The following is a 14,890-nucleotide window of genomic DNA, read 5'->3' as shown; positions in this document are numbered from 1 at the left end:
AGCTGGACCTCTTCAATATGCGGCGAGTGTGCTACCGTTACACCATGAAGGCATGTTGGAAGAAGAGAGAAAAAACGTTATTTTACATAATGATCAGAAATTTATGCATATTATAGTGCGATTAGCAATGTATCTTCCTCAAAGCCTCTCAGTTCAGGGAGGCTGACGGAAAAATGATCCTGTTACTATAAAGAGTCCTCTTTATAGTAACAGGATTATGACTCATTTAGTGTTCAGATAGTTTCAGACAGATTAGTAAGTGAGAATACTCTTATCGCAACATGTTATCAATCCTTACATGCAGTCGAACCGTCAATGTGCGCACTGTCGTCACTTCACTTTAAATACAGATTAAAATATTCCACGCTATGTTTAGATAATATACTACAGGAATGGGAAGATATTCTTTGCTTCTTTTATGAAATAATGTATGGTATTCAAGTAACAAAATGCACACAGAAAACAATAATTTCAATGCATTTTAAAATCCATATTCATTTTATAGGTTCCTCGAAGAGTATAGATTAACTTTAACACCACTTAGAGACTTTCCTGAAATCTGGAATGTTGCCTGCAGATTTGGAATGGACGAACTGCAGAAATACTGCAAACGCCACTTGGAAAATGTCCCCATTACTTATGATACCGTCACTGAACTGATGTCTTTATCCTCAGTCATGGGACTAACAGTTCTTCACAGGAAATGCAAAAGCTTCAAAAACACAACTGAAAGATTAAGAATCAATAGCACCAACGAGCTGCTTAAGTTCAAGAAAAAAATTAAGAAATGTTCAAAAAAAAATTAAGACAAAATAAGGAGATAATCATATGTGAAAATTATGTACAATTTTGAATTGGTTAAGAGAAAAGTATCCGTAAATCTTCTCTGCCTAAAACTTTGAATTATACTTGAAGGCTTTCACATTCACAAAAATTTATCTTCTTTAGTTTGTAAGGATTATTTTAATTTTATTAACAGTTAAATTTTGAGTTAAACTTCCCTTCTTATCGATTCTTAATTTCAACTTATCACTTCCGGCCAGAACGTAATTTTAGAATCACGTCTGAATGCAAATGAGGAAGGGCGGTATTTAACTTCAGAGTTCTACTGTCTTAGTGAGAGAGATATCAGATATTCTGGCGGCACGCGTCCGCTTTTTTAGGCTACTCTCTCCTAAGCTTTTATTATGCTCGGTCGTACTTTAGACCCTTGATAGCTTCGCAGTTAGTTAGCGTTAAGGGGCCAACTCTGTTAGAATTTTAATAGCTTCGGCTTTATCTCTTTAGTTAAGATTAGTTTAGTTTAATTCTTAGTCTTTTAAGTTCAATCCTAAGTGTCAGCTTTATTATACAACACAAAACTGAGTTCTGTTAAATCTTATTTTAATAATAAAGGATTTTTTAACCCTTTCTAAGTTTACTTACTGTCTCACGAACTCAAGCGATTATTCGCTTACTAGTTCTTAAGATTCTTCACTTTTAACTGTAACTTAGAATTACACAATGGAAAATCCTACATTTGGCGACCGAAAAGTTTTCAAAGGACCATGTCGTTAGAGTCCGGGAAGTTTGTGTTGATCTCTCCGACCTTTCAGGTCCCTCAGACGGCTGCGAATCCAATAGAAGGATTTGGATTCATCGTGGAAACGATGCGTGCTGCTATGAAGACAGCCGCAACATTTGATGGCAAAGGTTCAATGATGACCTTCCTGGAGCAACTGGACCTGCACTTTACTTTATACACAGTAAACCAGCTGCAGAAAGTCACCATCGCGAAAACAAACTTCAGAGGTCAAGCTCTTAGCTGGTGTAAAGGGATCGGAAAGTTTTTTTTGGAGGACCCAGGTTCAGAATCGAACAGCCGGGAAAACTTCAAGTCTACATTATCAAAAGCATTTCCAGTTGTTAAAGACCGTGCGAAGCTAGAGTCGGAAATGTTTAGCAAATATCAAAGCTGTTCCGAGGATTTGATAAAGTTCATTCTAAGAAAAATCCAAATATTCAATTTATTATATGAGAAGAGACCCGATAGTGAACTTATCGTGGTAATTCTACCGCGTCTATTATCAGCTCAAGATTTCCTCGAAGTCCGTAACCCGCAGACATTAGAAAATTTATTCCAGCTCGCGGTAAAGTTCCAAAGCAGAAGGAAATCGGTTACGGCAAAGCACACTAGGGCTATCTGCCTAAGGGTAGGGATGCCTTCGTGAAGGACTTTATAACAGAAGGAACTCGGAGAAAGTGCGTGCGAACCAGTTTATCGAACATTCAAGGTTTACTCCTCAGAAGAAACCACAAGTTCAGCAAAACGCAAATAGGCAGACGGAAAAACGTGAAAAGTCCAATTGTAAGATCTATCTCTACTTGTCCACATACACTAACTTAGATCTTACAATGAACCTGGCGAATTCTCGCACAGGCGTGAATTAAATACCAGCACAGAAAAAAGGTGCAAAATAACCCTTTATTGAATCAAACTAATTTAACAGAAAGCACGGACTTCGTGCGTTACAAAAACACCGTTCATTTACGGCGGTAACTAAACGTAGACTATAAATCAAAACTGAAAAATAAACGAATGCAATAACGCGCTTCAAAATTACTCCTAAGAAATGGACTCACAGAAATCTAACTGGCGTGATACTAAACTGATAAGGCCAAGAGGCTTACTAGCGTGACCGCGAAATAACAACGAAACGTGCGCTAGGCTAGCGAAACACGTTCTGAATAAACTGAGATAATCACACGTTTAACACGTTGAGCGCCAAGCGTATTTCTTAGGCAATCCCGATCAGGGCACGCGCGCAGCTTAAAAGCGCTGGCATTGTAGGGCCAGCGATTCTTATCGCAGTAGAAGATAGTTTACGTTTGGAACGTGATTCCTATAGGCATTTATTCAACACGTTACGCTCCAAGTCTGTTAAAATACTTATCTATGGGGCGGCCATATGGGCACTTCCAATGACTTCGAGGAAGCAACAAATTTTGAACAGCGTTCAACGCCCATTTGTTTTGGCCACAACGAGGGCCTTAAGCAACCTGCTCAATACCAGAACCTCCATTTCTCCCCGGAGGACTTTGAGAGCAATCTACAAGTTGCGGAAGTACACCCGACCTTTTTCTGCAAGAATGTCCATGCTTATACAACGATGCTTAAAGACAACAACAATCACTCTAATGCCCTTAAGATTTATACAGATGGCTCTCAGGTGAATGGAACGACAGGCTGTAGCTATAACATTAAACGAAATGGAAGCACCTTAAGGTCTTGGAAAGTCTTTCTGGGCGCAGGCAACTGAGTCTTTCAGGCGGAAGCCGAAGCCATACGCCAGGCAATCCTAGCAGCGAGACAATTTAGCTACTTCACCGCACAAATACACACCGACAGCCTGTCAGCAATTCATGCAATTCGGAATCCTTTCACAGGTCACCCATCATAGGGCGCATTCAGCAAACCCTGCATCAGCACGAAGGACGCATCCTGATCTTCTGGAATAAAGCACAGGCTGGACACCAGGGGAATGAGGAGGCAGATTTACTAGCTAAAGAAGCCGCGAGCAATCTCGATGCGGAAGAACTGGAAATAAAATTACCAAAATCCTATGTAAAAAAGGCTCTTCTAAGCGCCGCATTCAAGCAATGGCAGGAAGAGTGGAATTCTATTCCGCAAGGAAGAAGGACCTACGAATTCGCTCACAAAGTCAGCCTTGACAAACAGATTTCTCAGCCACACATCACCAGATTTATGACGGGTCATGGTCCATTCCCCGAATATTTTCTAGAGCGAAGAATAACAAACACCAACATTTGTGTGTGTGGCTAGCCAGGTAGCCCGGACCATTATGTCACCTTCTGCCCACTAACACGAGAGTGGCACATGCCGTTTTACAACACAGATCCAGCCTATAAAAGATTCTTTATTCGCCAACCAGCTGTATTTAAAAAGCTCAAACGTATTATGGACAGACTGCAAGCATTAGGCCAGTACTTGTGTGATTCGGCTTAACCACAACTCTATCCTTTCCACATAACCAACCTTTATATCCAATGTACCTATGGCAATGTGCTTATGTATCGTGCCTTCATTAATTGTCACTCATTCTTACCTATGTTATTAATTGTCATTCATTATTTCATTAATCACCAGTGCATCTCCAATAATTGTTGCATACCATTACTTTAGTTTTAACTATCTAGATCAGCGGTGCGCAAACTTTTTTCGACTGCGACCCCTTTTGTAGAGAGAAAATTTTTGGCGACCCCTAGAGATAAATGTTCACAAATATGATGTATATTTCGCGCATTTCTTTCATTTCATCGAATAAAAACATCATCATATCTGACTCATATTAATTTTATTTATAATTTTAAGAAAATACTTTTTGTATAACACAAAAATCAGTAAATTGCCTTTTAATGAGATGTATGTGGCTGCAAGTTTCTAATTATCTCATCGATGTTTGGATGTATATTGCTAATTGCAATTCGCATATCATCTTCAGAGTTTAAACGCGAGCGGTATTTAGTTTTTATTGAAACTAGTTTGCTAAATCCAGTTTCACATAAATACGTTGATGCAAATTGTATTAACCCATTAGCCGCTGGTGTTGCGTTGACGCAACGGTCAAAATAAATGCGTATATAAATATAACTACCTAAGATATTTTATACCAGCAGATGATTTTGTGTAGGGAATATTATGAAGATTTTTTCTGTAAAAAATATTTGCCTTCAACGATCATTTTGTTTATAATAATTAATCTCATAATTTAAGCAAAATTTTCGACCGGGTATTTTTGCTGAAAATATTTAACGAAAGAATCGCCGTCTTTATGAGTGATCTATTTTTAGTCAAGGTCACCGTTTATCAGAGCATTACATCAGTCAGATATTTATATTTGTGTTGGGAAGGAAGGGAAAATAGGTGTTGCGTTGACGCAGCGTCAGCAGGAAACGGGTAGTCAATCTCCTTTTTGACTCATTCCTTTCGATGTTCTGGTTCATGTTCTGGTTGTTTCAAAATACCTAGAACGACGTATCTTACATAAGAAGAAGCCCTTCAAAGATTTTTTGATGAAGAAACAGATGATGATAATGTTAATAATGACCAGAATGAAATTGATATTCTTGTTGTTCTGCCAGAAATTGCAAAGCCTTGTGACGAAGAAGAAAGGAATGGCAATGTTTTAAATAATGATAATGATATTTTACCAAATGACACTGCTGGGGAAGTTGAAATTCATGTAAGAAGTAAGTTTCAGCCTTCTAAAAACAGATATAGTCATACTAAAAAGTTTAAAAAGCAGAAGACTGAAATCTTGAAGTGGATAAAAAAGGAACTGTTAGTTATGTCTCAGGAAGAACATGAAGAAAGGGATAGAAGAGAAATTATAAAAGACGAAACACAAGGTAAAACTAGTGCAGAGGTTTTCGATTTTCTTTTTGGTTTAGACATTTACTCTCCTCTCGTTGAACAGACAAATATATACGCTCAGTAAAAAAAAAAAAAAAAAAAAAAAAAAAGGACAGATGTTATTGCATTTGAAGCCTATATGAGAAGATTTATTGGAATATTATTGCTTACAGGATATCATTCTTTAAATAAAATGTATTGGTAAATAAAATGTATAACATTCAATAAAAAATGTATTGCTCTTTTGATAAGACATTTCTGTTCCTGTTGTACGAGAATCGATATCACGTTTGCAGTACAGGAATATGAAGCAGAGTTTGCATTTGACAATAGTCAAATTGACAGTACTGATAAATTATATGAGGTGAGACCGTATCTAAACTTACTAAATATCACCACTTTTTACTACTGGAATTATAAAGTCTCTTTTAGATTTCAGACGCGAGAATGCATTATTTCTTTTGCAAACTCCTATTGAGAGTGTAGAATTAGCCAGAAATAGATCAGCAACAGGAAGACCTAGTAAATTCAGCATTCAAAAACCATTGCATGGAGATGGTAGACATTTTATGGTAAAGTCCGTTGATAACAAAAGACTTTGTTGTAAAGAGTACTATAGCCAGACTGTTTATAGATGCAAAGTATGTAATGTAGCTTTACATCATGATCGTAATCAAGCTTTTCATGTTTGAATCTTTCAAATGAAATAATCTGTATTTGTAAAAAAAATACAATGTATATTTTAATATTAAATTAATTACAAGTAAAGTGATTTGTAGATTTATAAAACATTATACAGCTAAAACGTAATCCTGCGCTCAACTCAAAAGAAACATCACACGAGTACAATCCTACTCACTACACATCCGTAGTCTTATTCCGCTGACGTTGCGCGAACGCGACACTCGCTTTTCCCACAGGTAAGAGAATTTTTTTTATTTTCAATGTAAATTTATGTTGTAAGTGCTTAATTTAATATTTGTTATTATTTTCATGAGAAAAGAAACATTCCTTGCAGTTTTGGCGGTTAATGGGTTAACACTCTGATGGCATTCTTGCATAAAACGGGATATTGTTTTTCCACGGATAGCCAAAATTTTTGGCAAGGCTGAGTCTTAACTTGATTTCGAAGAGTATAATCACTAATTAGATCTATCAATTGTTTTTTCTCATTAATTTGAAGAGTTGAACTGCATATGTCAAAGGAAAAGGGATCACGAATCCAACCAAGATCTTTTTCAGGAAAATCCTCGAATCTTCTCGAAATATTTTCCTTTAACTTTTCAATGTGATTGGAAATGATGTTTTTAAATGTAAATATACCTATATTATTTTCCTTAATAAAATCGTTAAAGCAAGGGAACATGTTGGTGTTGTTTTTATTCAGTTCAGTTTGCCAGAGACTAAGCTTATTCTTAAAAGCTTGAATTTTACTGGCTGAAGTTATGATAGTTGAATTCTCACCCTGCAAGCTCAAATTTAAGTCGTTAAGTTTTTCGAAAATATCGACTAAATAGCTCAGCTTCCCTAGCCAAACTTCATATAATAACTTGCCAATCTATGTTTCTTTTCGATTAAAAACATGTACACTTCATGGTAAAATCTTAGTATACGGTGCTGCCTTGGCGCGACTTTGAAAATTATCGCCAACACTAAAAATGATTCAAAGAACGTCTATATATATACTATACACACATAGTATACGTATATACACACATAGTATATATATATACTATATTCACAGTATATACTATGTTTAACTACATATTTTCTTTGACTGACCCGTTAACTACTTATCGTATATGTCCCGTTTTTACTGCTCATCATAAAGTCGCCAAAAGTAGCCAAATCCCGTGTTCACCGGATACTAGGATTAAACCCACTTCATTTCTCAAATCAAATATCCGTCGTAGTATTTTCCCACGTGAAAGCCATCTGACTTCGGTGTCTAATAGTAATCTCTCATACGTTGAGCCCATCTCATTGCAAAGTATTGAAAAGAGACGGCTGTTGTGGCTGTTGCATTTAATGTAGTTAATTGAACTAACAGTGTCTTGTAATATGTTGAGCAACTCTTCATCCATATCTTTTGCAACAAGAGCTTGCCGATGAATTATACAGTGATTAAAGACCATATGAGACGCCACCTTCTGAATTATGCCTCTGAGCCCTTTATTCGAACCTGTTATGCTGCAGCACCATCAGTACAAACTGCAACACAGTTTGCCCAGGTAAGGGACTTTGTTTCAAAATATTTATTTATTACTTCGAATATTCTTTCTCCAGTTGTTTTTCCTTCCAAACTTTTGCAACATAAAAACGTTTCTGTTATATCTTCATTAAAAATAAACCTAACGTAAATAATTAGTTGTGACATTTTAGTAATATCGGTAGGCTCGTCCAGTTGTAAAGCAAATACAGATGAATTTTGTATGCGTTTTATGACTTCTGATTCGATATTTCGTGACATTTCGGAAATCTGCCGAGACACGTTATCTCTTGATAATGCTATTGTTTTTAGTTCATTTCCATATTTATCGCCATGCGTAATTGATGTCATCTTAGTTGCTGCTGGAAGGATAAGGGATTCTCCAATTGTATGGGGTTTCATTGTTTTTACTATTAGATAAGAAACTTCTAAAGAAGCTCCTAATGCTTTCTGAGGTATTGTTGTAAATTTCTTTAAATGTGCACTTTGAATTTTCAGATCGTCTTCGAAAAAAATCGGCATGTTTATTTTGAAGTTCTTTATGTTTAGTTTCCAGGTGCCTTTTTAATTTCATCATCAACAACACAAAATGTAAAACCATACTTAATAAATTCTTCATTGTATTTTCCTATTTTTTTAGATCGGGCATTTAGTTCAGTATTTTGCGACTCCTCATCAGTATTTGTTCGTTTGTTAGCTGAAGATGTACCTGGTGTACGTATTACCCATTTATCCATTATGAAGATAGGGGTTAAATTATTTAAACTAAAACAAATAATATATAAAATTTTATCTTTTTTTTTTCGAGAAATTCAATAAAATTAACAGAGATCTTCCTCTAATGATAGTACATACCTGATAACAAAGAGTAGCAAAGCTCGATAAAAATATAAAAAATCATAATTACACAACGTCTTGTTTTGCACCCGCTAAGTCTTTCTGCACCGATGGGCGAAAAATCAAGCATAGGTGCGAAGGAAAGGTATATAGAAAAGGGGGAATTTCGTATTTGAGGAGAGTAAAAAGGAACTTGGTACATTTTGTACGAGTTCAAAAAGCCAGAAAGAAAAGATGGGACAAAATACAATTTAAAATAAATGGCCCAAAATAATAGAGGGGGAAAAAAAGGGCCTATAGAAAGAAAAGGAAAAGAAGTAAAAAATATCCTAAAATACGATTGTGTCCATGAGTGTAGTTAAAAGGAGTTCATTTGCAAAAATTAGTGTCTTTAAGAAGCAAACTTTAGCTAAGTTAAAACAAAAAATAAAAATAAATGAATTCCTACATGCTAATGTGTATGCCCTTATCTTGAGACCTAACTAGAAAAGACATATATCATCACAGAGATGTACATAATATTTTAACTAAAGTAACATTAACTATTACCGTTCCCAAAAAAAAATCATGTATATTTCAGAAAAACAGTAATTGACAAAATCATAAATCCATACACAGTGTGAGAGCATTTCAGCAAAAATAAATTTTGCAGTTTATTTTTCTTAAATATTAGTTAAAAATAAATTTATTAATTTAACCGTTGTAATTTATTATAGTACAAGTTTAACAAATTCCGTCACACTGTATTTATATTTGCTCATAATTCTAAGTTTGAGACCTGAACAAAAAAAAAAAAAGTCGGGAATCTTAGTTACAAAAATCACAATCTATACACATCGATGGTCAAGAGATCCCCATTTTTCCCTCTCAAGAAATTCCTAAGCACGAAAAGGGGGGCCTCCGAAGGGTGTGAATTGCTGATAAGAACGGACTACTGATAAGGAATGGTCTTATCTGTCCATCATATTTTAATTGAGTGTCCATGTTTTAATAGTCTTCGTCAAAAATATTTTAATAGCTGTGACTTACCTCTCGACCGTTTAATCGGAAGGGAGGTCAATTGTAATTTATTTGATTACTTAAAAAAGTCTGGTTTTACTACCTAATGTAATTTGTTTTGAAGATTATATCTCTGATTTTAACATGTGATTTTACCTTGTTTTGTATATGACTTCATCCTCTGGATTTGGTACATTTGTCGACCTATTTTTTATTTATTGTATTTTAATTTCATAAATTTTGATCATCTCACCTTGCATTTGGCGCGTCATAATCATCTTTGGTTTTGCGCCAAAAACCCCACTCACTCACTCACTCACTCACTCACTGATAAGGAATGTGGCGTCTCTACGGAATAGTTACGACGAAAAGAACCACATGACTTGCTACTATTACTAACTATTGTATAATGCTAGAATCTTATGAAAATAATAAATAAAGACATTTAATGGCACTTTAGTGATAGAGAATAAGATATTGTAAAGAGAACAGAATGTTACTTATCTGAATATTCCGTGTCAGGGTTTCTTTTGGATTTCTCGTGTTGATAGTGAACAGCTAACAAGAAATTTGAAGGTTCGAAGAAGCGAAGTTTCCTTTTTCAATTTCATGAATGAGACATTGCATAGGAAAGGTGCATTAAACTTTTTTAGGGAGTTGGAAAACATTTACTGAAACACTTATTTAAAAATTTCGGAGCTACGTTTAGACACTGACTCCAGCTTTCGTGATCGCAGCGCCAATCAATTGACTAATCATGGGAGCGAATTTTTTCCCTGTCTCTGGGGTTAACGTCTAGTCAAATAGGCGCTTTTCAGTAAAACTGGAGAAATTACCGAGAAGAGGGCACTATCTACGGGAGTGAAAACTTGCGTCATCACACTTTACATACATTACGCATTACGGTCAAAGAAAGAGCGGACAGCATGAAATTGCAATTAAACAGTGAGTGACGGCGCTTCACTCTTTATATGTACACTGTATGGTATGCAGCATGCAGGCATAATGCATTTCATAAAAATTTGGCGACCCCCCAAAAACTTCTGGCGACCCTCACAGGGGTCGCGACCCCTAGTTTGCGCACCACTGATCTAGATCAACGCACTTTTGTATACAACGCACATCATTCGTTTAAGTGTACCATCCCTGTCTATGTATGTAAAGCCATGTAGAATAACACAAGATTTTGTGTTATGACTAATCGTCATATATCGTTTTACTGTACAAGTACCATTTTCAGTGCATCTTCTGTAGTAATGTATCAATGTTTAAGCGTATCATTTCTACTAATGTCTATATTGCCATGTAGGATAACACACGAGTATGTATAATCATTAATTGTCATTTTTCGCATTAATACACAATTCAGTGTATCAGTTTTATTAATGTATAGGTGTTAAAGGTTTCATTTCTAATAATGTATACATAGCCATGTAGGATAATTTATGTTCATGTATTTTTATTAATCGTCATCTTTCATATTTATCCACAAGTACCATCTTCAGTGTGTCGTTTCTAGTACTAATGTTTAAGTGTAGCACTTCTACTAATGTATGTATAGCCATGTAGGACGCTACGCGATTATGTGTAAATATTAATTGTCATCTTTCGCAATGATGCACAAGCATTACACTCAGTGCAACATTTCTGTCAACTTACAGGTGCTTAAAATGTCTTATTTCTATTCATGTACGCATAGCGCGGTAGGATAATACATGATTATGTGTTACTTATCATCTTTCGTATTAATGTGAAAATATCATTGCCAGTGTACCATTTCTATTAATGTATAAATGCATCATTTACCATGTTATAAATGTATATTAATGTATAAGTGTATCATTTCTATTATTGTATGTATAGCCACTTAGGATGATATACGATTATGTGTTACCATTATTCTTCATCTATCGTATAATGTATAAGTGCCATTTTCAGTATTTCATTTCCATTAATGTATAACTGTATCATTTGTACTAATATATATGTATAGCCAAGTAAGGTAATACACGAATATGTGTAACCATTAATTGTCATCGTTCACACTGATACACAATTTTCATTCTCAGTGTATCATTTCTGTCAATGTATAGGTGTGTATGTATCATTTTTATTGGTGTGTGTATAGTTCAGTAGAATAATGTATGATTATGTGTTTTGATTTATCGCCATCATTCGTATGTGTTTATGCATATCATTTCTAGTAGTTTATGTATAGTCATATAGGATGACACACGATTACGTGTATTCATTAATTGTCATCTTCTGCATTATTGCGCCAGTTGCGTCAGTGTTTCATTTCTTTTAATGTATAAGTGTTTATTGTTTGCCTATCTCATTAACCACTTAGACCAATATACATATGTATCCAATGTACCAACAAACAATCGACAAGCTGCACCAATACGGTCTGCAGCTGTGTTTTCCTTCATAAACCCCACATCAACAAGTATATCAATAATGATAGAACTTTGAATTTTGAACTTTTACCCCCCCCACCTTGCAAATCCACCAAGAAAAACAAGACAACACAAACACAAACTCACTCTCACACAAAAACACGGTGCACCTAACAAATTCTGAACTTTGAACTTTGAACTACCATGATATGTGCACCACACACCAATACAATTACAGACTACAAATACACCTAAAAACACGACTGTGCTAACCATCTGTAAAAATTACTGCTCCCCATGTAATCTATCCACATTTAATATTTCTTCTTCATATGTAGTTTCATTATTGTAATTTTGTATATATTTAAAATGCACTGTACCATTTTTTAAAGAATTAAATAAAGGCCTGAAAAAGGCGCCCATGCCCCCTATGGAAGGGGGGATTCTCTAGAAAGGTAGTGTATGAGGGCAACACCATTCTCTGCCTACGGCGACGACATGGTGCCCCATGCACTTACTCCTGTCCTGTATCCAATGTACCTATACCGCCAATGTACCTGTGTATGAAACTTTTTATTAATTGTATACTGAAGCATATATATGCACACGCCCTTGTTTGGCCACGTCAATACCACATATTCTCCATCAATATATTCCCGATGCAGCCCTCTCAGGAAGTTGCCAGGGTTGTGTTGTTCTAAATAGGTGCGGGTACCGGACGACACCCGATTTGTCAAATCAAGCCGTCCGGGTGTCCGGGCCCTGTATTCCCGTCACTTGTTTTGTAAATAGTTACATTCTATGCAAAGATATTACGAAGCAGAAAATTAGCATTACTCAAGTCCGGAAAGAATTACCGCTATCCCTTACAAGTTGTGAAAAAGAAGATATTCCATCGAACAGAAATGCAAGAATATCTAAAAAACGACAGCATAAACTCCAAAGAAAACCAGAAAAAGCCTCTGAAGTACGGAGATATTGTAAATTATGTTATGATAAAAGTGCAACTGAAGCTGGTAGAGTAATGGCCAGAAAAAAGACTAAGACAGTTGTCACAATTCGTAATAGCTGTAATGGAGAACCGTTTTTATACTTACCGCATTTCAATAAAATCCATTAGTCCTGTAATGAATCAAAATTAAGTAAATTTTAAATAATTTTTCTGCAATTCCATAAAACAGTGTAAATTGTATAGTTATATATCATGTTACACGCTGTCAGCCAACGGCGGTCGAAGCGGCCTAAACGGAAAGTCTAGTGTCAGCCACAGATGACTGACATGGCGCTCAACGTGTTAAATAGCACTTCACTTAACTTTAAATTTACATCCTGGCGAGAGAATGTGAGGGAAAGTTTCAGAAGTTGAGAATAGGAAAACTTAAAATAAATTTGTTATGCAAATTAAGAAAAACCCTACACAATAACAAAAGAGGGCTAACAAAAATCAGCGAAACGAGGGGGCGGGGAGCCAAAATTTAAACGAAAACTGGTGATCGAGAAGGGGGAACGGTCACCGAGTGGAAAGAAAAGCCCCTCAGAAATAGGTCTAAATACAGTGGTGGTGCAAAATCTAGCCATGCGAAAGATACATATTCTTGTAAATAATATACCAACCTCTGCCCTCATGGACACCGGAGCTCAGTTTTCATTTCTCTCAGAAGAGTTCTTTGTAAAACATTTTCGTCGTTTATTTAAACTGTTTAAAACTACAGGAAAAAACGTAATTGCTGCCCAAGGCCAAAAGTGCGTATGTTTGAGAAAAACCGCACTGCATGTACAAGTCAAAAACGAGGTGTTAAAAGTTAACTTTTTATTCATAAAAAATTACTCACATCTGTAATATTAGAGGTCGGGCGCGAATCTTATTTCCCAGAATTTTACGTTCCAGGTGCACATGGACCCCACGGAAGAAGCGGAAGAGTCTATGACGGGAATGGGCTGAGACCACCTGAAGCTTGAAGAGAAAGAAAAGTTAGTAAGAAAATTTAATTCCTTGTTCAATGAAAAACCTGGCTTCTGCCAGGTAATGAATCATGCTATTATTAGAGGCAATGCCCCTCCATTCCGGTCGAAACCTTATCGATATGATAAAGTCATGGAACAGATTCTGGAACATCATATAAAAACAATGTTAGAAAATAAAATTATTCTGCCAACCACTAGTCCATACGCAATGAAACATCAGAAAAATTCATTCTACGAAGTTATGACAAATTTAAACTTAACGTCTGATTATTTTCAAATCGCCGTAAAACCCGAAGATGTTGAAAAGACTACGTTCATTACAAAGTCAGGCGTCTATGCCTTCTTAAGAATGCCGTTTGGTTTCAGCGGAGCACCGGCTACTTTTCAAAAAGCAATGGACATAGTTTTAAGGCCAATTTGGAGTAAAAGTACAATCATTTATTTTGATAATATAATAGTCACCAGCGAAACAATAGACGACCACTTGGAAGAAGTTTCTTAATTTGCTTAACGAGGACGGTTTCAAAATAAATGCAAAAAATGCAAATTCGTTGCCAAGGAATTGCGGTATCTTGGGTACAAGATTTCGAATAAGGGCATAGAGACAGATAATTCGAAAATATTAGCAATTAAATGTTACCCTCGCCCAAACACCGCTAGGAAATTATCTTCGTTTTTGGGCTTATGTTCCTATTACAGAATGTTTATTAAAATCTTCGCCAAAACTGTGAAGCCTCTGCTAGTGCTGAAAAGAAAGAAAACTAGATTTTCTTGGACAGCCGAGGCGAACACCGCTTTTGAACAACTAAAACATGCAATAATTAATGCCAAAGTGCTGAAATTCCCATAAGGCGAACAAGATCTAGAGATTGCTGCAGATGCATCCGATTATGCAATTGGAGCTGTGCTTTCCCAGAAAGGGCAAACGATAGCCTTCTTTTCAAAAACGCTGAATTCTATTCAAAGCAACTATTCAGCAACACAGCGAGAAACGCTCTCTATTTTACTAGCGGTTTAGAAATTTCACGTCTATTTCGGAAGTTCTTCGATAACAGTATACTCGGACCA

At 35.9% G+C, this 14,890-nt stretch overlaps 2 protein-coding genes across 4 annotated transcripts in view; one reads left to right on the top strand and one right to left on the bottom strand.

The window, feature by feature from the left end:
• LOC118198505 (uncharacterized) overlaps positions 1–1,410 on the top strand; it is a 29,292-nt gene extending 27,882 nt beyond the window's left edge. For both annotated transcript variants that reach the window (XM_085814113.1, XM_085814112.1), the window contains one exon: positions 506–1,410. In XM_085814113.1, coding sequence (XP_085670239.1) covers positions 506–806 — 301 coding nt within the window. In that variant the 3' untranslated portion in view covers positions 807–1,410. The remainder of the gene's footprint in view (positions 1–505) is intronic.
• Positions 1–14,890, bottom strand: part of Dgk (diacyl glycerol kinase 1) — a 911,622-nt gene that overhangs the window by 574,261 nt on the left and 322,471 nt on the right. The gene's annotated exons all lie outside the window — the stretch shown is intronic.

Source organism: Stegodyphus dumicola, chromosome 3 (genome assembly GCF_044657685.1).
Source record: "Stegodyphus dumicola isolate Sdum_Otavi_A_Nest chromosome 3, ASM4465768v1".
Lineage (NCBI taxonomy): Eukaryota > Metazoa > Arthropoda > Arachnida > Araneae > Eresidae > Stegodyphus > Stegodyphus dumicola.
The sequence above is the reverse complement of the archived record's forward strand: the minus strand, read 5'-3'. Positions and strand labels throughout refer to the sequence as shown.